General features: G+C 45.8%; 1 protein-coding gene across 3 annotated transcripts in view; it reads left to right on the top strand.

Moving 5' to 3' along the window:
* The window catches only part of Trio (trio Rho guanine nucleotide exchange factor), a 33,729-nt gene extending 7,252 nt beyond the window's left edge, over positions 1-26,477 (top strand). For 2 of the 3 annotated variants that reach the window (XM_076429991.1, XM_076429992.1), the window contains exons 17-34: positions 62-253; positions 609-872; positions 1,570-1,926; positions 8,209-8,788; positions 13,125-13,197; positions 13,611-14,211; positions 14,585-14,668; positions 14,746-15,203; positions 15,313-15,472; positions 15,554-15,781; positions 15,859-16,047; positions 16,336-16,568; positions 20,309-20,687; positions 22,364-22,919; positions 23,972-24,398; positions 24,977-25,315; positions 25,386-25,578; positions 25,673-26,477. In XM_076429991.1, coding sequence (XP_076286106.1) covers positions 62-253; positions 609-872; positions 1,570-1,926; positions 8,209-8,788; positions 13,125-13,197; positions 13,611-14,211; positions 14,585-14,668; positions 14,746-15,203; positions 15,313-15,472; positions 15,554-15,781; positions 15,859-16,047; positions 16,336-16,568; positions 20,309-20,687; positions 22,364-22,919; positions 23,972-24,398; positions 24,977-25,315; positions 25,386-25,578; positions 25,673-25,780 — 5,421 coding nt within the window. In that variant the 3' untranslated portion in view covers positions 25,781-26,477. The remainder of the gene's footprint in view (positions 1-61; positions 254-608; positions 873-1,569; positions 1,927-8,208; positions 8,789-13,124; positions 13,198-13,610; positions 14,212-14,584; positions 14,669-14,745; positions 15,204-15,312; positions 15,473-15,553; positions 15,782-15,858; positions 16,048-16,335; positions 16,569-20,308; positions 20,688-22,363; positions 22,920-23,971; positions 24,399-24,976; positions 25,316-25,385; positions 25,579-25,672) is intronic. The other variant, XM_076429993.1, reaches the window with a different exon arrangement.
* Positions 26,478-26,496: the final 19 nt, after the last annotated feature.

Below are 26,496 nucleotides of genomic sequence, written 5' to 3'. Positions count from 1 at the left end.
TGTCTCGATCGGAATTATCATTGCATATTTTAATCGTTCGCTTCGTGTTTGTTTCGCGTAGGCGCCCAAGTTTGACATGTACGTGACGTACTGTAAAAATAAACCGGAGAGCAACCAGTTCCTGGTCGCACACGGCGGCACATGGTTCGAGGAACTGCAAAGAAAGCATCGTGTCGAGCATCCGATCGCCGCGTACCTAATCAAACCCGTGCAGAGAATCACAAAGTATCAGCTGCTCCTCAAAGATCTTCAGGTACGTAGGCATCCGTACGTAGGTACCCTTCACGGCCGATAAATCAATAGCGTTTCCACCTGGCTTCGCTTTCTTGTGCTATTTTCTGGTAAACAGTGTATACAGTGACTCGCGTAATTGATCAAATACGCTTTAAAACGAAAGAACTTGTTTAAAATTAGACCGAACCGATCGAGTTTTTACACGGCGTGTAAAACGACCGTTTGAGAAACATTGCATTCGATCGGAACTCTTCGCGTCCGATTAAAATATTTGATCGATCGAGCGAGTAATGTACAGACATGTTTCACTTGTTTTTCTTTCTGTTCCGGTTTCGTTGAAACTTCCCATTTATCCCGTTTGCCCGAACTCTCAGGCTTGCTGCCAAGAAGGACAGGGCGAGATAAAAGATGGCTTGGAAGTGATGTTAAATGTGCCTAAGAAAGCAAACGATGCCTTACATTTGAGCATGCTGGAAGGATGCGACGTAAGAATAGACACTCTCGGCGATGTAGTGCTGCAAGACTCGTTCACCGTGTGGGATCCGAAGCAACTGATCAGAAAAGGCAGGGATCGGCATATATTCCTCTTCGAGTTGTACCTGCTGTTCAGCAAGGAGGTCAAAGATTCTGCCGGGAAGGTGGGTAATCGGCGAGAGGACAGCAAGTACACAATTTTGTCGATGTATTCGACCCATCAAAATGACGGGTTCTATTAGTTGTACATTTTTCAAAGTTACGCACGGCGCACAGTGGGCAATTTGGTCGAAACTCGATTCAAAATCAAAGAAGTTCCAATAGAAATCAGGTAGAGCGATGAAATTTTTTTTAAATTAAAGCTGAAACTTTGCAGAATATGGGAAAAATAGGGAGATTATGGTGCGAACGTCTTTTAACCTTGAGAAAATTCGGTGAACATGTAGAATTTCAAGAAATCGATTTTGCAATATCCTGAGGTCGTCGAAAAATTTTGAGACCAGATTTGAAATCAGCGTGAAAAAATCTACGGGAAATGAAGTACAGCATGTTCAAAAAAAAATTTTTCCACGCGTGGTATTGGAAAAACCGCAATTTTCTCGAAATTGTGCAAGTTTAACGAATTTTCTCAACGTTAAAAAACGTTCTTACCATAGTCTCCCTATTTTTCCCATATTCTGCAATGTTTCAGCTTTAATTTAAAAAAAATTTCATCGCTCTACCTGATTTCTATCGAAAGTTCTTTGATTTTGAATCGAGTTTCGACCAAATTGCCCACTGTGCGGCGTTCAGCTAACCGACGCTCCGGTCGCGAATGCGCGAACACACGTACCGCAGATAAACAATTTTATCTTGCCTCAGGTGAAATATATTTACAAGAGCCGTCTGATGACCTCCGAACTGGGCGTAACCGAGCACATCGAGGGCGACGAGTGCAAATTCGCGGTTTGGACGGGCCGAGCGCCGACCAGCGACACGCGGGTCGTTCTTCGTGCCAATTCGATGGATGCCAAGCAGTTGTGGGTGAAGAGATTGCGCGAGGTTATTCAAGAAACGTATTTCAGTTTAAGCATGCCCAAGAGCCCTGCGAAAAAGAGTTCGAGTCAACGATCGAGCAGAGACCTTGAAGAGTGCGCTTCTCTGGACGACAGCGTCGAGAATTTAGACAGGAACTCCTTGGCATCCTTCGGGTCCACCAACACCACGGACTCTGACAAGGTAAGGCATCACACTTCCGATTTTCTGTTCCATCATAACGATAGTCTTTGCAGTTTGGAAACTGTTTCAATCCCGGATACAGGGTGCCCTAGCACAGTCAAGAAGAAGACAGAAGTGAAACATTTTAGACTCGGTTATTCACAGAGAATCATTCCCTTCTCTATGAGGGTGTACCATGAATACTAGGGCGCCCTGTACAGCCTATAAGAGAATTTTGAACTTGGTATTAAGGCAATTTGCACTTCAACATCAGATTCGGACGTTCATATTTCGAGCACAGCGTAAAACGACATTGGTATCGCGCAACCTCGTTATCGGAAATTAATTGATACGATAAAAAAAAAACTGCGATATAACTGCGAGTCACTCGCGCATCCTATCTATCCGCATAAAAAATTGTGACTGTGGTACCCGATTGCCCATTTAACTTTGTTTCATCCTGAGTTCGTTCACCTATCCTGATCCGAGCTGCACAGGGGGTAACAAACGCTTCACGGCCTCTTGCGAATAGTGAAAATCTAGCTTGATCGTTAAGCTTGACTTGGAGAATATCATTGGTCAAGGTCGTTCAGGAAAAATCCTCAAGGATTTTCTTGAAAAGAAATAATCCGGCTACTCTAAACGCAACCTGGAACGTTGCAACGCGAACGAGAGCACCGGTTGCTCTGTTGGCCGGTTTGGATGAGGTTATTCGGTCTAGCAGCCGAAACGGATGAACCAACTAACCAACCAACCGACGAATCATCCAACGAGCAGGCGGGCGAGCGAGCGAGCGAGCGGGCAAGCAAGAGCAGTTTTGGGTGGGGTTCGGGAATAATCGAAAAGTGAGCAAGCGCGTCGGGAGCGGGTCGCGTGTACGGGAGGCGAGAGACGCGAGGCTATCGAGGAAGAAAAGAGACGCGGAAACTCGGTGTCGGTCGGAAGGGGTAAGGGGTGAAGGGTGAGAAATAGATCGGCGGGACAGGGACAGGGAAGGAGGCTGATAGGTAACAGGCTCAGTACGGGCGCGACACTCGGGTCGAACAGGTCGTCCGCTCGACGGTGAGTGGCTACCGACACGACCGATCCCGTTCAAGTCGGGAGTTACGTTTTCGAACGTTGTTTCGTCGGTGAGAGGAACAGAGACACACAGACCGGAAGAACCATGTCGGTCGTAGGGTCAACGATTGTTCCGTGTTTCGCCGTGTACGCTCGGCCGTTCTATTTCCACACGTGAACTGAGAGAGCACGAGGCGAAACTGTCATGACGTCGCCAGCAGGAAAGCCTGCAACGATGGTCCAGAAAGCCCGCAGGAAGATCTCGTTACCCTGGTTCCGGCAGACCTCGGTGGCTCAGCCGCACGCTGCCCTATCCAGGCAGCACACCATCGACACTCCGGGCTCGTTCCAGAGTCGTCGTTTGCACCGTCAAACCTCTCTGTCCCAGGTACTCGAGCACTCGGAAACTTTGCTGCTGTCTCTGTGTCGCGTATCACGTATGCGCGGTGCTGCTGCTGCTGCTGTTGCTGCTCTACCGCTGGCATCGCATTCTTCCCCGAGATCATCCTCCCTCCGCGATAGTTTCTCTTCTCTCGTCAGTGCTCGCTTCCCTTCACCTTCGCCAACCAATCTCCCGAATTTTTTCGGCAAGTGCAACGGTGCAGTGGTGCCGCGATGCGACGATCAATCTTCTCCTACCCGAAAACTATCGCCACCCCCTTGCTCGCGTGTGCCCTTATTCGGTCGTTGAAAAGGGAAACGCTCGCCTCTCCGCGCGAACTCTCGGCAAAACCGCGGTATCGCGCGACGATTTACACTTCTCCGACTCGTTGGCATATTTCGCGGGGTTAACCCATTGCCCTATAACGTCCGGGCAGACTCTCGGAATCATTTCAATGGGAATCTAACAAAGCCGCGTTTCCCCCTGTCATCGATATTTAACCATTAGCCAGGAATACAAAAGCTATACGCCGTTTCCGGCTCTTCCGGGCAATCGTGAACGTCGAAGTGGTTGCTCATTGTTGTCGATACAAAAGGAAATAGTAGCGAGAGGGATTGAGAAAGTTACGTAATCGAATCGTTTCTTCGATGCATCATCGTTTCTCTCGTTTCAAACGCGTTGTCAACGTCCACGTCCGTTACCGCCGTATCGGTAGCCACATCCGCGATTCTGCCTCTCGTCCTCGGCCGAGGCTGTCCTTATTCGGCCTCGCTCCCTGCCGATCTGCCGCGCTCGAGACGATGCTTCGCTACCCCCTTGCACACCATCCGCCATTGGGTCGCCGTACCGATCCCGATTCCCGGAGAATTTGTGGGAAAACCGACCGTAATCGATCCCGGCGATTCCGCGAGATCAATGAGGAAATCGCGTTTCCTTCGGAACCGAGACACCCAGTATTCGACGCCAAGCACAGATATTATTGGCTTCTGTCCCCAAGTTTGTCCGTTGCGATAGAATCTTCGATCGAACTTGAACAACACCGGTGTCGGCGCGATATTCGCCGACAAATCGTACGCGAACGACGAGCAGATCTCGGACGAGCGACGCTGTCGGCTCGAATCATTCCTATTTAATTCCCGGTCAACGACTACAACGAGACACCGGGCCCCTCGTTCGATAAGACACGTATCGAGAGCACGGACGGAGATTCGAGTAGAATCGGCAAAATTTGGCACGTGGAAAAAGTCTATTTTCGTCGGGCGGAATGCGACGCAGGACCACAACCAGTTAGCGTCTTCTAACTGTTTTGACTGCTCGAACCGTTTATTGTCGCACAATCGTACATAGAAGCGTCGGATCCTCGCCGCGTGCACCAGCCCCCTGATCCAGACCCGATCGGAGGCCTTCGATGCTCCTCGATCGGGATTTTTAACGTTTCAGCGCGAAGAAATCGCGTGTCGTGTCCTAGGTGCTTCTAGAGGAGTGTACTACGTTTAACTCGATGAAACGCGCTGACGCCGAGAGCGTTAAAGTTATTAACGCTCCTCGAAGGTGACCACACACGCTCCACACCTTAATTTCCGCATCTCCGGAAGTCGAGTTCTGCTGCGACGACGATTACGAGGCTTATCTCCGGCGATGCGTCAAGCCGCGCGGTTATCGCGCGCGAATCTTCTCGCGCCGCGTAATTGCAAAAGTAAATAGTGTATCGAGTGGTCGAATAGAAGTATATCGAGGATCGAGACACGCGATAAAACCGAGGAGGGACACGGGAATCGACGCGCCCCACGCATCTCTATACCATTCATGCTTGTTTTCGTTTGTTTGCTCGTCGAGCGCGGCACGCTCGAGCTCGGCAGAAATATAGGCGCGTTAGCTACGGTTAGGAGACCGCAGACTGTCCACCGAAGACAAGCTATTTCGATAAAATCGAAATCACCGGAGCATCGGTAATCCATTAAACGCTCCATCGGTCTGCAAAGTCATAGATAATCGGTGGCTCGGCATTTTGTCAATCCGCGCTCTCGTCTCCGCTCCCCTTCAAACTTTCCACTTGCTCAACTCCGATTTCAACTCGTCTCACCGGCTCCTGTGCATCTCGTTCGGCTGCTCGCATTTTTCGCTTTAGCTCGTGCCAATCTTTTACGTTCCAAGTTCAAAGTCCCACGACGTTGCCGCGCCTCGTTCGCGACCCGAATTCAGAAACGGAGACTGTCCAGCGGAGATGATTCCTCGCGAAACCCCTTGCCCCGATGGCCCCATCTCCGAAACCCTCATAGATCTCGGCTGCTAAACTTGACTATGACGGCTCCAGAGACGTCACGCGATTCTCAAAGCTTCTACTCGCCGCGGCTGCACAACTTTCAAACCCACCCACACTTTCAAGTGTTTCAAGCATTTGGGTATGGTCCACCTTGTCGAACGCTTTTCCTTGCTTTGGTTGTTAGTTACAATGCAAGACGGTGCGTGAATTATTATTCAATATCCATTGTTTCCGTCTTGCTTCGCGAATTATCGCCGGACAAGGAAAAGCGGCGACAGGAAAGAGCGAACTCTTGTTAAAGTCGCTCCACTGTAATGTTATTCGCGCAGTTGCGCCGTGTTTCAACGTTTTTATGCGAACAATATCAAACGATACCGCGTCGGCCGTTTATTTTAAACAATGGCACGTGGGACACATTTAAGCGGTGAAAAAAAAACCGTGCAATTTTTAGCACACAGGGACGGAAACATTAGTGTCGCAGAAATTTTCTCGTAGACCGGGAAGGTCGCGCAGGGCTATTTTAAACTTCTTAAATAATCCAGACACTTATGGTGAAAATGCGAAAGGTGGACCGAGCAAAAATGCTCTCTGCCTCTAAGGAATATTGAATATTATTTTACGGTATAGTGCAATAGCGAATTATGATTTTAGTAGGAGGTAGAAGAATATACAGCTTTTAAAATAGATACAGACAAACGCGTGTACTATAGAGATCCGTTCTTAATTGGTAAGAAAATATTCGCTCGGAAACGGAACGTTTCACAACTTCATGACACGAACATTTTTAGTTCCACGTTCCTCGTGGGAACCAGAGATTGGCGAAAATTTTATTTACATAAACATTTCGAATAAAGTGGGTTTATTCGTGGAAAGTCTTCGAATGAATCCACCGAATCATTTTCCGCCAGGCAGACGAAGGCGTCGGTAGCCGTGGCAAAGGGGTGCAATAAACACGGCAAAACTTGTTTATTTTTCATAATTTTTTCGTGGAAGTGGCGCTAGCTAGATTCCGAGTAAAATGGCACTAAACTCGATAGAATTTGGACTTTGCCTAGTGGTTTTAGTGGTCTTCGAAGTCTTCGAATAAATTTAAGAGTAAAACCATTAGACACAGTCCAAATTCTATCGAGTTTAGTGTCATTTTAATTGGAAGAACGCCACGAACTAGCTGGAGCTAGTTACATGACAAAAATGAGGAAAAATAAACAAGTTTTGCAATTGAATTACACACCTGACTGGGCGTCGGGTTGCCCGCCCTTTATTGCATCCCTTGCCACGGCTACCGACGCCTTCGTCGGCCTAGCAGAAAATTATTCGAAGGATTTACTCGAAGACTTTGCACGAATAAACCCATTTTATTCGAAATTTTTATGGATTAGGTTGTACAGATAGAAATGCAGGGTTTTCGTTCCTGTGCTTTAATTTCAATTTTATACCAATAAATATTTACCTTAATTTAATGAGTTATATGTCATTTCAAAGCTTGTCTTACGCTCTATTTAATTATGCAGTCGATATTTAATTTTATTCAAATTTTTATTAAATTATTTCGCTTTTATTTCAGGAAGTCAAAACGCGATTTTCGCATTATGTTTTCCTACGAGTTCAAACTAGGCCGAAGTGCCGCTCAAGCGGCTCGGAATATCAACGAAGTATGGGTCGAAGGAAGTGTCAACGAATGCACAGTGCACATAGAAAAAAATACTGAGAAAATCGCGTTTTGACATCCTGAAATAAAAGCCAAATAATTTAATAAAAATTCGAATAAAATCAAATATCAAAAGCATAATTAAATAGAGCGTAAAACACAGGCCTTAAAATGACATATAAATCATTCAATTTACAGTCAGCGGCATTAATAAGTGGACACCCTTAAAAATCGCATAACTTTTTAGAAATTGGTCTAGAGGACTTGAATCTTTTTAAGATGTTAGACCGGCTAGTTCGCTAGAGAATAAATAAACAAAAGTTTATTACGATTGCAATTGGTAGGAATTATACAAAATTTTTAAAAAATGTTGCTTTGTCAACTTTTTTATCTGGGCCGGTAACGATAATTTTAAAAATGCGTTTTATAGATTTCGGTAACTTATATGCATACTGAAAATTTCGTCGAAATCGGTCAACATTGCAATGAGCTACAAAACGATTAAAGATGATCACGTATTAACATTTAAAAATAACATTTTTAACAATTTTGTATAATTCCTACCAATTGCAATCGTAATAAATATTTGTTTACTTATTCCCTAGCGAACTAGCCGGTCTAACATCTTAAAAAAGTTCAACTCCTGTGGACCAATTTCTAAAAAGTTATGCGATCTTTCTGGATGTCCACTTATTATTGCCGCTGACTGTAGGTAAATATTTATTGGTATAAAATTGCAATTAAAGCACACAAGTAACACATAACTCATTAAATTAAGGTAACTATTTATTGGTATAAAATCGCAATTAAAACAAAGGAACAAAAATCCTTTATTTCTCTCTTTACAACCTGATAAATAAAATGTTTGCCAATCTCCGATAGAAAGCGACTGTGGGTGGTGTCGAGGAAACAGAGAAGCAAGCGTTTATGGTTCTCGATGAATGATTCCAGACCGGCATAACCGAGCTGACTTGGGTTATCGCGGATCACTCGGCGGCACCTGGCTCGAGGGAGTTGACGGTGACGAAAGGTCAGCAAGTCGAGGTATTGGAAAATGGAAGCAACATCAGCGGTGTCAACACAGCCGAGTGGACCCACGTGCGTCTGCTGGTTGCGCAAGGACAGGTCGATCCTCCACCGGAGGGGTTGGTGCCGACGAGCGCGTTGAAACAACCACCGTCAGCTTCGAACAAGACCTCCCCATCTAGAAAGACTCCGAGCCAACAGCATCAGCATCAGCACCAACATCACTACCAGCCGCAACAACAACAACAACAACAACAACAGCAATATCACCCAGGGTGGAGCAATCAGAGTCAAACTTCCTCGAGTTCCGGTGGAATTACGACACCGGTGTCGTCATCCTCCGGCATCGGATTAACGTCTTCGTCATCGTCCTCGTCATCGTCGACATCGTCGGCAGTAGCGGCCGCGGCCGCAGCCGCAGCCGCCGCCACGGTAACCACTGGCGTAGCGTCCACTGGATTAAACACCCAGAACGTCGTCGCCACCACGCTACCGGATGACGCAGGTCAGTACGCTAACGCTAACCAGTACAGGGTGACAAGAAATAACGGAGTTAATCATTTCTTATTATAATTCTGTCAAAAATCGACGAATTTTGAAAAACCAAATAATAACAACCATAACATGGACCTGTAGTATTCATATATTTGAGAAGTTTCGAAATGGCCACCCTTTGCGCCGACACAGAGGCTCAAACGTGTCTTGAAATTTTCGGCTATGGGCCGCAGCTCTTCTGGCGTCATTCGGTCCCATTCCTGGTACAGAGATTTTTTCAATGATTCCAAATTTTTATGGGGCCGAGCACAGGCTCCAGCCTCCAAAATCGATCACACGCTGTAGTCCATCGGGTCGAGATTCGGTGAGTACGGCGGCCATTCCACAGATGTGATGCAACCGGGAAAATGGGCTTTGCACCACTCCTGAGGCGTTTTCGCCCTGTGGACCGGCGCGGAATCCTGCTGTAACGTCCATTCCGGATCGCTGAGGTGCTGTTGGGCCCACAGAAGTACCAAGGCTTCGAGAATGTCCCGTCGATACACTTCTTGGTTGATTTTGACCCCTTGATCCACGAAAATCGTAGCAAAGCCCATTTTCCAGGTTTCATCACATGTGCGGAATGGCCGCTGTACTCACCGGATCTCAACTGTATGAACTCCAGCGTTTGGTCGATTTTGGAGGCCAGGGCCTGTGCTCAGCCCCATAAAAGTTTCGAGCCGCTGAAAAAATCTCTGCGCCGTGTGTGGGACCGAATGACGCCAGAAGAGCTGCGGCCCATAGCCGAAAATTTCAAAACACGTTTGAGCCTCTGAATCGGCTCAAAGGGTGGCCACTTCGAAACTTCTTAAATATATGAATACTAAAGGTCTATGTTATGGTTGTTATCATTTGGTTTTTCAGAATTCGTCGATCTGACAGAATTATAATAAGAAATGTTTAACTCCGTTATTTCTGGTCACCCTGTAATTCACTTCGTATCAGTAGTTGCCAATTTTTTCAGGGAAACGTGATAACTAACGTTCGTCGACGTAAGAATCTTTCGAAAAAGGCGCGATAGATATAAATACATATTGTGTCATCCCATATTTATGAACCTACGGCGATAAGGGACCAATACACTTTAGCGTAGCTGGTTCGGCAGCAGTCTAGAGAAGGTCCTCGTGGGTATAACATCGTCAGATAGTGAACACAGTGATTCCCAGCAGTGAAAAATGATTAGCGAAAGGCCTATCCATTACCGACATCTCATGTTATATGAATTTCTGAAAGGAAGTTCAGTAACAATCGCCACGGACAACATATGTGCTGTTTACGGGGAAAGTGCGCTTTCATCTCGTATCTGTAGAGAGTGGTTTCGACGTTTTAAACGTGGGAATTTTTGTTTAGAAGACGAGGAACGTTCCGGGCGTCCTCCTCAGACAGGCACAGATAAAATTCGAGACATTGTACGGAAATCACGAAGTTTATCAGTTGAAAAGATGTCAGATGTTCTGAAAATGCCTAAAACAGTTCATGGTATGTTTAAAAAATTAATGTATGCAGCCGCTCGAAAAACGGCACGAACTTATGCGATGACCTAATAGTTTCTCATATTAATCGAGAACAAGCTGGATTAGATTTTGTTATAGGATAGACAGCATTGGCTATTATTCGCGCAGAGAATTAGTCTAATGGGTCAACTATTGTTACTTTTACCTTAAGTAGTAGACTCCCTCTTAACCGACCCAAATGGGACTGCACCTTTTTCTTTTTTTTTAATTTTCGTGGCGGTGGGGAAATGCTTTTACGCACACTCTCTCAACCGGACAGAGAGAGTAGTGTGGGACTCTGCTCCCCCTAAGTTGACATTTGGGGAAAACGGGACTGACTCCCTGCCCCTACCCACTAAAACCCCACCACCAAAGGGACTTCAAACCCTTTCAACGCCTTGCTCCCGGCAATAATAGATATAGGGGCCTAATTCTGTCATTATAGAACATGGGACTGCACCTAGGGCTGGATAAACGACCCAAAAAGTATTTGAACACTCCATTTCCGATTCTCGATAAACACTCGATATTTAAATTATGATCATTTCGTGGAAACACATAGTACAACCATAAACCTGGACTGATTTGAACCCTTGCACTCGGAGCTATTCTAACTCGAAAATTAAACATTTCTTCCGACCTGGAATAATTCCATTTTACATGATTTTTGAGGCCACCTAAATATCTCCTTTATTTTGAATGGCACAACAAATATTTATGTATCGAAGGTGGAATATCGTAGAAGAACAATTTTTTTGTCTGGTCGTTTTTTCATAGTTTCTTCAAGGTCATCTTTATTTTTTATCGGGAAAACTTATTTTTTTTATTCCATCTTGTAGCGCCTGAAAAGATACATTTATTCGGATTACATTTGAACCAGACAAAAAATATTGTTCTTCTATGATATTCCTCCTTCGATACCATTTACATTATGCCATAAATATTTCTTATGTCATTCAAAATAAAGGAGATATTTAGGTGGCCTCCTTCAGCTGCATGCCGATTTTAATGAAATTTTGATATGATATAAAACTCGATAAAATATTTGACACGTATTTTTTTATAGCGGCCTCAAAGTTGGTGTGAAAAATCGATTTTCTTGAATATCTCCGAGAGTATTAGCCCTAGACAAAAATTTCAAAATCCAATTTGTGCGTCTTTGAAGGACGAATCTACTCTATTTTCATCCCCTTAACACGAATGTCGACCGCTATAAAAAAATACGTGTCAAATATTTTTTTGAGTTTTATATCATACCAAATATTTCATTAAAATCGGCGTGTTACGGTTGGGCAACTTCCCTTGTAAGTATTGTCTACGTTATTCAAAAAATATGTTGGTATCTAATCAATAGACTGCGGATTTTATGCATTTACGATAAAAATCGGTACGCAGAATTTAAAGCAGAGGTCATATTAAAAAGATTTAAGGACACGAGTGTATTAGTTTCAGGTTAAGATGATTATGAGACTGTTACGGTTATCATACCAAATGTTATCACACCAAAATTTCATTAAAATCGGCGTGTTACGGTTGGGTAACTTCCCTTGTTAGTGTTCATTTTCCTCGAAGATATTCTCATCCGATGTTAGCAGATGTGAATCTGAAGAGCTCATTTCGTCCATGTACCTGGGCGATGCTTCATTCGAAAAGTTTAGTTTCTCGGAAATGTATCGTTCCCGATTGTATCGGGACCGCGCTCCGCAGAACGATGCGGTAAAAGTAAAATGGGGAAGGATATTTAAGCGAGAAGGAGGAAGCGTTTAAACCGTTGAGATAGACGGACAGATCGGAGCGAGGCGTAATAAGTTGGAGTAAAGCAACGGCTGATAGCGAGCCGAGTAAAATGTGTAGCACCATAGGAGGAGAACCGCATAAAGTAGATTACGACGTGGGATAGGAAAAACACGGTGGAATGAAAAATTCCAAGTGAAATCGTTGCAGCGAAGGGAGAAGCGTGAGTTGGAAAAATCGTGCCGAGTACATTGGTGCATATTGCATAGGCGCTGCATATCGCGTTTTACTATAAGCACTGTACAATATTATATACTATACACGCCGGGTAGATCGGTGTCAAAATACGGTTATATATTTGAGAACGTTTATGGTACGCGCGCTCCGACGCAGCCGTATCGGATCAATACGACGATGTACGTACCGGGATAACTATGTCCTTGACCGGTGAGTCTCCGATTGGCGTACCAGTGGAGCAAGGTGTTACATATTCGGCGTAATCGACGTACTCCACATCGATGGTCGATAACCTTTTCTAAAATTGTGTCACATTAACTTGTTGGCAGCCGCGAGGCACTGCTCGTGTGCCGAGATTTCTAGCGAAACGACACACGGAATATGCACGGTTTTCCGCGTTCCACTCACTCTCTCTCTCTCTCTCTCGCTCCCTCTTTCAGTTTCTCGTTCGCTTCTCAAGATTCAGCCTGAGGGATGCGGACGTTTCCGACAACCGCGCAATTAGCGACGATTAAGAGCGTTCAAGCTCTCATTCGCCGATTTTCCTCGTACATGTTTTCCCAGGTGTTAATTCCGTACTCGACGCTTCTCGTTGCGATACAAGACAATAGCAAAGTTAAATTGCTCGCCGAAGATTCGAGTAGTCTCCTCGAATTCGTGTTATTTCGATAGAACAGCGATCGGGACTTCATTACGGAAAAATAAACGCTGGTTATTTCCTCGAACGAACGATTTATCGACTAGGACGCATCATTTCTGAAAAGGAGATCGCGTTATTGCGAAATCATTTTCCTGTTAAGGCTTGTCTCGACCAATGAAAAATTCTTCGTTTATCTATTCCAGAGAGCGTTGCGAGCGATGGAAGCGGCACGGCGAACACGAGTTCTCCTGGGAACAAGAGACGCGGTTTCAGCGGGTGAGTAACAAGCCGAGAGTCAATTGGAAGTTCGATTTGAGGAGCTACGTACACCTTGAAACGTGAAAATGGGATTTAATAAAAGAATATACATAAGAGGGGGTAGATGTTTCACAAGAAAGATATTTTTCAATGTTCCACAACCAAGTTCGTACACAAAGGTGTCTGCAGCTCTTTAACGAAATAGCGAACGAGGCGAGAGTCAACTGGAAGTTTGATTTGAGGAGCTACGTACACCTAGAAACGTGAAAATGGGATTTAATAAAAGAATATACATAAGAGGGGGTAGATGTTTTACAAGAAAGATATTTTTCAATGTTCCACAACCAAGTTCGTAGACAAAGGTGTCCGTAGCCCCTCAACGAAATAGCGACCGAGCCAAAAGAGAAATTTGTAATTCTCTGACCGTGCAGACGAAAGTGGCTGCCACCACCGTTGCGTAAGCTCAGCCAAGGTAAAGTTGAGAAATCAACGAACGCAACGACAACGGCGACAGCAGCAGCAGCAGCAACACCGACGCCGACGCCAACGCCGGCGTCCACATCGACCGCGCTCGCGTCCGCCGATCGTTCCACACTGAAGAAGCACGTTTCGGAAAAGCGATTCAAGTTGCCCAGCGGTGCGGAGCAAACGCGAGTATCGAGGTCCGCCGCCCCATTATCCATTTCTGGTTTGGCGTCCACTTTGGCCGGCACATCGACGCACGTCTCCACTGCAGCTTCGGACGCGGCGGACCTCGACACGGCGGACCTCGACGCGGACATTCAGGCCGAAGTCGACGTTAAGGAAGAGGAGAAAGGCGAGATCGAGCAGAGCTCCAAACTGGAGAAGGATCAGCCGGAGTCCGACGATATCGAGGCACTGACTTATTCCGAACAAAACGGAGCGGACGACGTCGAGGACGATCTGGAGCTTCCGCCGCCGATGAAACCCATCACCGACCCAATCCTCGTAGGAACCGCGAACGGAGCCTCCGGCGCCGCTATCCCCACGGAAAGTTGCGGAAAGTCTCGGGTGAGAATCATTCGTGTATACCCAGAATCGTTAATATCCAGAGTGCAGTATTTAAAATAGGTCAGCCGAATATCTTGCTCGCTACTCGTGTCGGAGAACAAATGCATCGGTTTCGAGCATAATCCGGCGTCGCTGATCTTCTTCTAGGTCGCGAGGTGTAAACGAAGTATCAAGATCAACTCTTTTTTTTTTTATTTATCTTCTGAGAAAGCGTTTCAAGACGACTACAATGATCTACAGTCAGTCTCGTAATTGATTGTGCCATCAATTACGAGACTGACAGTATTAATATACACTTCGTTCATCGAAGAATGAATTACGTGATACTCCAACTTAATTAATCCTGAATTAATTCGCGGGTGTTCTTCCGCAGGCGTCCGAGCGGTCCACAAAGATTCTGGACGGTGCCACGACGGTCGATTTAGCGGAGATCGAGCAGATCGTAAAAGAGAGAATGGTAAGTGTGTCCGGTCGAATGTGTACCGATCAGTTTGGCGTTGACCTAACGCTAACGCGTATCAACCACGACGACAGGAACAGCACACGGAGAACCAGGAGAGGCAGAGTCTGTTGCGAACGCCAAGCGGTAAGAGTTCGAGCGTCGCTGCTGCCGGCGACGAAGATGCCTACAACGAAGGCTCGATGTCCACTACGGAAAGCGTCACCGGCATGGAAGCGACAACGACGATGGCGACGGCGACAGCGACGGCTACGTCAACCGCAACGGCCACGGCGATGACCAGCAATCCGCCTTACATCTCTATGGAAGAGCCCGACGCCGAAAGTACCATTCTAACGAAGCGACAGTTCGTCATACGAGAATTAGTGGAAACGGAGAAGTATTACGTGAACGATCTCGGGCAAATAGTGGAGGGCTACCTGGCGCTGATGCGGGACGAGAATTGCGAGATCCCTTTGCCGGAGGATTTGAAAGGCGGGAAGGATAAAATGGTATTCGGCAATTTAGAGGCGATCTACGAGTGGCACAGAGAGTGAGTTTTCCGTTAAAATTTCTCTTATAACGCGGCAGTAGCAGGCCGATCGATCGAACGGTTCTCAAAGAGGTTCGTATTTAATCCGATGACTTTGTCGATGGGACAGTTTCTTCTTGAAAGCGCTGGAACGTTGCCTGGAGCGGCCAGAAGAGCTCGGTCCACTTTTCAAGAGATACGAAAGGAAGCTGCACATGTACGTCGTCTACTGTCAAAACAAACCTGTCTCCGAATACATCGTTTCCGAGTATATCGACACCTACTTCGAGGTACGCCTGTGCTCTTCGTCGACCTCTCCTTCTGGCATTCGGCACATTTTTCGTTTCCGTAAACCTCCGATTGTGCCGTAGGATCTGAGACAGAAGCTCGGACACCGGTTACAGCTGTGCGACCTTCTGATCAAGCCCGTGCAGAGAATCACCAAGTATCAGCTTCTTCTCAGGGAAGCGTTGAGGCTCACCGAAAGAACAAGAAGAACCTCGGAAATCGAAGGTTTGAGAGCCGCGGTTCACGTGATGCGCGTTATTCCGAAGGCGGCCAACGACATGATGGATGTCGGAAGACTGCAGGGATTCGACGTAAGCGATCTTCTCACGCGGCTCCGATTTTCGTCCTGATGTAGCGGCGCGTTCACCCGTCTCGTTGTTTCTTTCAGGGCAAGATCACCGCGCAGGGCAAGTTGTTGCTGCACGGTCCGCTCTTGGTGTCGGAATTGTCGAATCTCTCGAGCAGAGGAAGGGAATGGCACGTTTTCCTCTTCGAGCAGAACATCATCTTCAGCGAAGCTGTCGGCAAGAAAACGCAGTTCACGAATCCCGCCTACACTTACAAAGCTCATATCCAGGTGGGAGCATCCTTTTACGATCCTCTCGACGGACTCGATATATTAGGGTGGAGGGAAAGTTCTGTCGTATTTTAATTAAACATACATTTGTATATTTGTATAAATTGACTCGTAAGTTTTCTTGAGAATACGACAGAACTTGCTCTCTATAATTTATAAACTGGCTGCTAGAAAATTGAAATTTCCAGTAAAAGTATGCCGGGCCCGGGTACCCTTGACCCGGTTCGTTTCTTTGTTGCTCGTTGTTGCCTGAATAAACGTTGAAACGCGTTGTTTTCCGCGTGACAGGTGAATAAGATGAGTCTGGAGAAGTGCTACGACGATCCGGAGAAGTTCGAGATCCGATCGACAGACCCCCGGAAACCTGGCCTCAGATTCTTTTGCAGCGCTCTCGAAGAAACCGGGCCACGGAAGCAGGAATGGGTAGAAACGATCACTGCCATCCTGCAGACCCAGCGTGACTTTCTGAAGGCGATACAGTCGCCGATTGCCTACCAAAAGGAACTTACCAAAGATCCACTGTAAGCGTCTCCTCTATCTAATTCACACAACATTGCATTGACTCTCTTTCAACGCTCGACCTGTGAAGATTCGTTCCGACATATTTTTGTATATTTTATATATATATATGAAGAAAAAAAGATACAGAGAACTGCGCTGTACACGCTAGAGAACCGTAGTCGTCTCCTGAAAGATAATAGCCCGTTCGTTTCTCTGTTTTTTTTCCTTTTCTCGTGTTTTCGTTCTCTCTCACCACTACCTGAATATTTATTATCTCTAATCACGATACACGTACGTTTCTCTCTCTCTCACTCTCACACTCTCTCCTTCTACCTATCTATCGATCTATCTATTTATCTATCTATCTATCTATTTATCTATCTCTCCACCCATATTGTGCGAAGTGCTTCCTCTTGTTTGCCTTAACATCGCAGTCTGAGAATCTCTACCTCGCTGTTGCTGTGGAGTGGCTTTAGCGCGAGAGCGTCTTTCACTATATATACACTCACTGGCTACGTAATGTACCTACCTCCTTTTTCGAGTCGTTTTATAGACGTTCCTCCGACCGGGCTTGCTACGGTTCACCCGAGACACGATCATTTTACATTACTATGCAATATACGTAGTTTATCATACGATTAACAGACAAAACGATACGGTACGGATACCATAACTCTATACTACACGATACGACACGACACACAGCCCAGACAAGACCGGTGTATTCTACACTTATGGATATGCGATACGATGCTGTGCGATTACGATGCAATGCGATGTTCACGCGACAAGATGCAACTCGAACTGCGAACTAAATGGACTCTGTTATTCCTCGACTATATGTTCGCACACCTGTGCAGGTGGGGGTAGGTATAACAATGTATATTCACTGTTACACGAATTCCACCCTCTCTTCGCACACACACACACCACACACACAAATCCCAACACTTTATACATACACACACACCGACACACTATTCCTTTACTCGTATGTCGTGTTTGGAGACAAAGAGAACAAGAAATAAAAGAGCGTGTCTGCTGCATGTTTCCGTATACGTGCGTCATGTATCTGTGCCGTGTGTCTGCATGCATTTGACGCGTGCGTGCGTGCGTGCGTGTACGAATGCGTGCTGTGTATGCTCGTGTATTTGTATGTGCGTGGAGCCGCGCGTCGATGAGGGGTGGGGTAATACAGTGACCACGGTGCATTATACAGGTGTGCCGACTTAGCATCTCTGTAACGTTGACGTTTTGTGATGGATGGGTAGTAATTCTCTGGCCGCCGCCAGACGGCGCATGGGTCGTAGGTACCGTACGTGTGCGAATTAGATTGGTGTATTCAGTAACGCGCTCGAATACACACAATCTCATTCGCACACGTACGAAACCTACGAGCCATGCGCCATCTGGCGGCGGCCAGATAATTACTAGCCATCTATCACAGTTTTCTGAGGGAAGTCGGCACACCTGTATAATGCACCGTGACAGTGACCTCGACGAGAAAAGAGAGTTTCATTTTGACAAAATCTAATACGAGTCGTTTAATAGTTGAGTACAACGAACGAACACGATGTCAAAATTCATACTTTTGCTAGAAACCGCCGCTCATTCGTTCGAACAGTTTCCTCCGTTTGACACGAGAATGTATAATAACGATTTAAGAATAGAGGAACACACGATTATAATATTCATCGCATACGTATTGTGCTTAAAACTCTTGTATCGTTAAAACATGAAAAGGAAGAAAAAAAAAGAATCGAAGGAAAAGAGAAGCGCGCGTGCAAAGAAAACGCGGAGAGCCGCAGAGGTACACGTGCCACGAAAACGAGGTACACGACACGCCGGGTATTATTATAGTTCAGGTGCTATTCCACCCCCCAACACAGGAACATACATTACCTATTAACAACTTAACGTTGCAAGTGTATAATACTTTTAATAATGTTTATATAATACAAGGTGGATGGAAAGGAGTTTGGGGATAGTATGCTGTACATAGATGTGCATTCGCGAGAGACGACATAAAAACCTAAGACTAATGATTCCGCGAGACCGTAAACATTTTGTTTAGAATAAATTGTACATTGATCAACATTCTCGAGTGTGTGATGCGTCCTTCTCCCACGCCCGTTCTAACAAAACTTACTTACCCTTCTGTTCGACTAACAGCTTGTTTCTCTTATCGTTTGCAAAAAAACACGGTACTGCGTCGATCGTTCGCGATCCGACAAACCGCAGGTTCCTCTCCGCGAGCCTGTTTCCTCGACCTATGCACAAAGATGTTTCCAATAAATTAACAACACTATTTAGGCACTCTGGATATCGCGTGGCTATCGGGCTTCGGTGATTGGTGTTTCTTCGTTGATTCACACGAGTTTAACCCTTTACGAGAGACTGTACATTATCCCAAAAAGTGGTCCAACGTGCGGAGCTCTGGCTGAATTTTTTCTAACCGCATTTTCAACCAATACAGCACGTCGTTTTCCATTAGAGACCGCTATCGTGTAAAGTTCCCGTTGAGCGCGCACGATGACCACCGACTTGTAAAAGGTCAAACGAGTAGGGAACGACTACTATATGAAACTGCAATTTGCACGAGTCGATCGACACCGCGCGACTAAATTTTCTAAAGTTTTCGAGGGGATGCGACCTCCACAAACACGCATCGCTCGAGTCACGAGTTCGGGAACGAGGAGATACTAACCCTTGGCACTCGATTGGCGAGTACTAAGCTCCTCTAAAAATTTGTATCTGAGAAATTTGATAAATTTAACGCTAACCTACCGTTTTGTAGATCTGTGTCAATTAAACATATTCTGTAAATTTCGTCAAAATCGGTCGACGTTGCAATGAGCAACAAAAGAGAGTTTAAAGATGGTAAAAATTGCAGATTTTCACGATTTATTGCCGAAAATCTTGAAAATCTGCAATTTTTACCATCTTTAAACGTTTGTAGCTCATTGCAACGTCGACCGATTTTGACGAAACTTACAGAATATGTTTAATTGACACAGATCTACAAAACGTATTTTTTAAATTTTCAATATAGGCCCACAAGAAAGAGTAAAAAATTCAACTTTTAGTATTTTTTCAACAATTCCGATCAATTGCAATTTTTGAAAAAATTTCTTTTCACACCCTTTAGTAAACTGATTGCTCTAGCTTCCCAAAAAATTTCAAATCTTATAGTACAGTATTAAAAAAGTTATCGTCTTCTTTAGAGCGGTCTTCCGTTACTGTATATAGTTCCATTAAAAAAAAAATTGATGACTTTGATATCTAGAAAAAAATGACCTTGAAAAAAGATTTTTCCCAATCATTATATTGCCCCTTCGGTTAAGTTAATATTGTCCTATGACGTTTTTTTTCTATTACTGAAACTAAACGAGATATTCAAGGTGGTCAAGTTAGCTGTGACACCCTGTATATATAAAAAATAATCCGTTTATAGTCAAATCAAAAATAAAAAGATATAAATCGCACATTGTCAAACAAAAATTTAATTTTGTTATTTTTAATGCTCGGTAGGTGCAGCGTTAAGTAAAATAAACATCATATAAGAAATGTCTTGATTTTGGAGTTGAATCAGCGTCGAGTGCGAAGGGTTGTAACTCGTACGACTGAATAGGATATAATCTGAGCATTGAATCGAGCCAGGAACGAAATACCGTAACCGTGTTAGACCAAGAGAAAAGGCGCACGCGTCCATGGATGCGGTACCGTGTTTAAATTTCATTTATAATTTGCTGGCGTACAGTCGTGGCGCGAGCCCGGAATCTCCGTGTCGAGGAAGCGTTCTCTCGACGGTTTCATCGACGATATCGCAGTGCTTGTCGAAACCAAACGAGGATGGAAAGAACGAGATGCTTCTCCCCGGTTCGCCCGCCTCATCCGCTGCGAAAACCCTGGTGGCAGCGATTATGACGTCGTCAGTGACAGCGAACGCGACCGCGACAGCAACCGGGGCAACAGCTGCGACAACCACCACGTCGCTTCTCCAACGATCTCGCGCCGGGGGCGGTACTTTCGACGAATCCTCGAGGACCCCGAGCCCTACCAAGAGCAGACTGCATTTTCTCGAAGGATTTCGGAGCACGTTGCGACCACGGTCCCCTGTTCGCAACAACTCGATCCCGGTAAGCAGACAACATTGCACAGACTCCACCTCGATACGTATACCGGTCGTTCGACGCGCGAAATCGGACGCTTCTCGTTTTCTGTCGAATTTTGATACAGTATTTTATCGATAAATGTCCCAAATGTCTGGCCGACAATTGTCTATCTCCACTCCTGCGGGGTGTACCCCCTTGAGGGGCCAAGAAGCTCGAGAGGCCTCGGTCGCCGAGAAGTATGACATCATCATACGGCTCGGGTATATCGGTGTGACCACACTAATCCAATGACAAAACTTCCTTATCATTCATTATTTTTTTATGGGGTTTTACTCAACATATTCGTGGCATTTTTCTAATGAAAATGATACCAAATGTGATATAGTTCCAATTATATTTACTTGTGTAATGAACGATGAAAGTTCTTTTCGTTAATAGCGTTTTTCGTTAATAGCTCCTAAACAAAGCCGCGGATAACATTTTTCCAAAGGAAAATGTTGCTTCAAATGATCTCAGGAACCTCCCATTTCCGGCTGTTGAAGGAATTTTGGGCCAGCCTGTAGATAAAATACTGTATCCCACGCCGAGAAGCATCCCGCGCGATTTCGCGCTGAACGACCCCCGTACGAATCTATTTTGCTTATCCGTAATTGGGAATTCTTGCAATTGCAGCAAAAGGATTCTTCTTTCTCTGCCTCTTGATGCCTGCTGCTATTCCCTCTCTATCGTATAACTTTTCGTTGGTGCAGCGATCAGTTCTCTAATTTTTGTCCTTGAACGAACCAAGAGATGACACGCGCGGCGCGCTCCTTTCCCGAACGGATTTGTATCTTTCCGCAACGAGCCAACCGTGAAATTACGCACGCATCGCAGAGATATCTTAGACGCTTCGGATCCTGACAGTCGAATGTAATCGTACTTTTCGTTTCGACCGCGGTTATCTCTTAATCTGTGTTGCGCGCACGTTGTTCTTCGTCGTTGTCTATCGTCGTCGTCGTCGCCGTCGTCGTCATCGTCGTCATCGTCGTTGTCATCGTCACCGCTGTTTAAATGTCCTTGCCGATGCCACCGCCGTCGTCTCCGCCACCGCTATCGTTACCATTCCACTGTGGACAGCATTCCGTTACCGTGAAATTCTCTTTGAATGATACATATAGGTTTCGTTGCTGGGGCTATTGCTCTCTGTCGATGTTGCTGTACGCTAACTTCTCCTCTGTCTCTGTCTGCTTGCTATATCTCTTCTCTCACTTTCTCTCTGTTTCCATCTTCTGTCTTACCCTAGCGTAGACGTAATCAGTCTCTGTCGCTTTCTCTCCATCCTGTTTGCTTCCGTATGATCGGTGATTGAACACGACGCAGTTGTTGATCGGCGCTACCGGGTACGGATTAACAAGGCGTTAACACGTTGGGGACGACGTCGACGAGCATTCGAGGGAGAGGCAGTGAGAGAAAGAGAGAGATTCAAGTGTTCACGAATCAACAGTTTTCTTGGCAAACGAGATCGATTCTTACCGGCCGGTGTCCCCAAAGTGTTAAAGAAGCTTCGTAAGATGCGGGGGAAACGGAAAACGATCGTCGGCGAATTGGACTCTCGGACTCGAGACGGTAAAAATCGCGGCTAGAATGATCGAGAGAGCGAGAGCCGGTGCATGAGGCCCGAAGGGGGATGAGAAAGGACTGGTCGCAATGTTAATAGGTAGATTCCGCAGATCGTTCCAGGTAGCAGAGTAAGGTTGACCGCGGATTGGGGGAAATTGCGTGCCGGAGAGGAGCTGGAGATCTCTCGATTGGACGGTCCAGGGTTGATCGTCTCTCCGGTGGTCGGGAGGAAAGAAGAGTTCTGGATCCCGGCGAGTCTTGTTCCGAATTCGTCTATCAGCCGCGCATGGTCTTTCCGTCCGCGGAGAATCGATACCGAGGCGGCCGAGAGCGTTCGCGTTCCGCGCGAACATCCCGCCGCCGACGAGAACGGTCCGCCCGCGATCTTGACTATCCCGTGTTCGATCAGGGCGACGGCCGGTGGCGTGGCTCGTCTCGTGCTGGAGGTTCGTCGCGCGGAACGAGCGATCGTCTCCTGGAAGAAGGAGGGACAACGAGGCGACATCGAGAGAACCGACCGGTATCGCATCTGCCAAACGGCCGATTCACTCTCTCTCGAGATCGTTCCATGCTTGCCCTCCGATTCCGGAGTTTATCACTGCCGCGTCGATCACGAGACTGGCTCCTGCTCGGCGAAAATTCCTCTACGAGTTGTCGGTACGTTCCGAACGCCTCCCGAATTACAGTACTCGCTCCGAGATGATCGACGAGTAAACACGCTTCATCCCTTTGCTGGAGGTAAAGAGGTAGTTTCTTAACACTAAACCTACCACTGCCGGTCAAATGACCGGTTTTATATTGTTCATCTTACATCTATTGAAATTATGAAGTTACTTACATGGAAATTGATTCGATAAATTTCTTTATCCAAGCACATACCGCTGCTCCGGAAGTATAATGACTAGACTGCGGATCTTTGTGCAAAATAAAAATTGTCCAAGTCAATTGTACGAAACCGAAGTTGAATAAAAATGTAATATTGTTTTTAAATCATGTTAAAACGTCGGAAGTAATATCAAAATATCCTTAGATTCATCTAATGTGTGTTTAGTTTTGTATATTTGACCTATTCATTTTTACCATACATGCATAAAATCCGCAGTCTAATAATGACACAACTGCAAAAATTGAAGTTTCGGTTTAACTCTTCTATGAGAGTAGTTTGTAGACATTGTGGGTTATTATTGCAACTTTTAAGTTATTTCAATTTATAAAATAGTAAATACCAGCCTCGAAAATTGCACGAAATCTAAATAAATAGAGCCTTGTCATTTTTTTATGCTGAAACATTTGAATCGTTTTTAGTGCTCGGTAGGTTTAGCGTTAATTTGATGACTTTTTTAACCCTTAGCACTCGAATGGTAACTAAGGCACCATTAAAAATTGCTGTACCATTATTCAAAGTATTGTTTACAATATGAAATGTGTCGGTATCTAAAGAATTGCTAAACATTTCAATATTGCATGAGTTTTATCAATTCCATACCCATAAAATGAAAATTTATATGGAATGGAAATATTCTAGTTCGAAAGAAATGTTTAATTTTCGAGTTAAACTAGCTCCGAGTGCAAAGGGTTAATGCATCTCCTTCTTCTTTACTTTATCGCGCATATAAACAACACAGTCCCTTTAAGGTTTGTTTACTCTCGGAGCGAATATCGTAAACCGCGGCCCGTGCGGAATCAATGAGAACCAATCGATCTTCCAGGTATCGGGCCAAACGTCTGGAACGCCGCAAACGAAAGTAGCGGGGTCGACGAGTCGACCGTCAACGATCCATCGATCGCAACGTCCGTGGACGACAACTCCGCGCTCCTGGGTCTCGTAAAGAGTCCGCGACCTTCGAAGAACGCCGAGGTCGTGAGTCGAGAAGCGGCGGCGGCATGGTTCGCCGAAATGTACGTGGAGCCGAAGGAACTAGGGAACGGTAGGTTCGCGAGAGTTTATCGAGCCAGGGACCAAGGAACCGGTCGAGAAGTGGCGCTGAAGCAAGTGTCCCGATCGAAACAGTCTCGATCGTTGACGTGCGCCGAATACGATTTGCTACGAGCCGCTCGCCACGACAACATCGTCCGAGCGTTCGCTCTCTTCGAGGAGGTGCCGCAACCGGACACCGACACCATAGTTCTTGAACTGTGAGTACGATGATCCCTGAATCCTCAGCGTCCTGAACAACGAGTCCGGTTGGTAATGGCTGCGGATCTCTTTTCGCAAGATAAAAATATTCTGCGTTGATTCTGGGAAGCAGAAGTAAAAGAAAAATTGATCTTATCCCCTAATGACTTTGTCACATTAAAAACAGTCATCTTTTACCGTTTTATACAGGATGACAAGAAGTAACGGAGTTAATCCTTTCTTATTATAATTCTGTCAAATTGACGAATTTTGAAAAACCAAATAATAACAACCATAACATGGACCTTTAGTATTCATACATTTAAGAAGTTTCGAAATGGCCACCCTTTGCGCCGACACAGAGGCTCAAACGTGTCTTGAAATTTTCGGCAATGGGCCGCAGCTCTTCTGGCGTCATTCGGTCCCACTCCTGGTACAGAGATTTTTGACAGAATTATAATAAGAAATTTTTAACTCCGTTATTTCTTGTCACCCTGTATTTCAACCAATCAACTTTTTCATAAATGCATAAAGATTCGCAGTCTAGTAATGGACATTTCAAAGGTTGTCGTGACAAAATCCTGGCGAAAATCCGCAGAGTCAACGGTTCGAGTTTGTTCGCGTATCTCGGTGGTAAGATCGACTACACGGAGGGAACCGTCTCGAGGTACACCGGTCAGTTGTTGTCCGCGCTATGGTGGTTGCACTCCCGGAAACGAGCCCATCTGGACATCAAACCGGAGAACGTTCTGATCGATCGAGACAAGGATGCCGTCAAGTTGATCGACTTCGGCGAAGCTGTGAAAACCGCGCCGCTCGACCAGGTCGTCCCTCCGGTGGATCTGGAGTTCGCGGCTCCGGAATCTGTCCTCGGGAAACCGATGGGCCCGTACACGGACATGTGGGCCACCGGAGTCTTTATCTACGTGCTTCTGAGGTACCGTGTTCTACCTGTCCGTAAGTTTGCTCGATTCCCGGCAGAGGAATTCATCTTTATTTCGTTCTAGCGGACTGTCGCCGTTCTTGGACGACTCAATCGAGGAGACCACCACCAACATCTTGAAATGCGACTTCTGTTTCCCCGAGGAATATTTCGCGACGATATCGAGGGACGCGAAGGATCTTCTCCGAGGACTGCTGTGTCTGCGCGGTGAAGAGAGAGCGACTGCTCGAATCTCTTTATCGTCGCCTTGGTTCCAGGTAAACGGAAAGCTTTTCGCCTTTCCTATCCCATGCAAAAATGGATTTACGGTCCGGGAATTGATCGCGCAATCGTTAAACGTCTTGCTTGCAGATCTCTATCGGCACGACGATTCCTTCCTCGAGAATGGCTGCGTTCATCGACCGACGCGCTCATCGTTCGAAGTCTCGCCAGGACCGGAACAGTAGCTTTTACTCGTGAAACCAGCAACTGCGATTCTCAAATAGGAAACACGCTGTATTTATTTATAGTGCACAACTTTACAAATTTCTCGCCGAGGATCCTGACCGATTGTAAATAAATCGAAAGCCGCAACTTGCACCGTTGCGCCCGCGGATCGTCGGTCTTGTCGTCGCGCTCAATATACAAATGTAAGTTCACGCGTACGTATGCGCGCACGTCGGACGAGTTTTCTCAAACTGCCTGCTATATGAAATCAGAAAAACGACGATTCGTAATTCGCCAGGGAACTTTGCGAGTTCTCTTGCGCTTCGACCGCTCGCGACACGATACCGAACTAGATTCGGGATAAACGTTCCGAATCTCTTGAATTCTATTTCGCTGCCTTCTAGAACAGAAATTCTAATTAACAGTAGGAAAATTCGTGCGGCGCGAGCGGTTGAAGCGCGGCTAGCAGCTATATCGAGAAACGTGAGAAAATACATGTACAGAATATCACCTGTTTCGATGACGGACACGCATCGGAACGCGTTCACGTAGCAGGACATTTTGACCGTAAACGCAACCGTTGTACTTAGCCGGTAATTTTGTTAGTCGAGTAATTTTTGTATCTACACTCTCGGAAATCCGGTTCGTCGCTCGAAGAAACGGCGAATCTCGCGGAGGATGATATGTCGTAACGACGACGAATCGAAATAAATCACACTCCCATCCATGATGCAATGCAGAGCCAATGT

The sequence above is a fragment of the Lasioglossum baleicum genome, chromosome 9 (genome assembly GCF_051020765.1).
Source record: "Lasioglossum baleicum chromosome 9, iyLasBale1, whole genome shotgun sequence".
NCBI classification, from domain to species: Eukaryota; Metazoa; Arthropoda; class Insecta; order Hymenoptera; family Halictidae; genus Lasioglossum; species Lasioglossum baleicum.
This window is presented reverse-complemented; position numbering and strand designations above follow the sequence as displayed.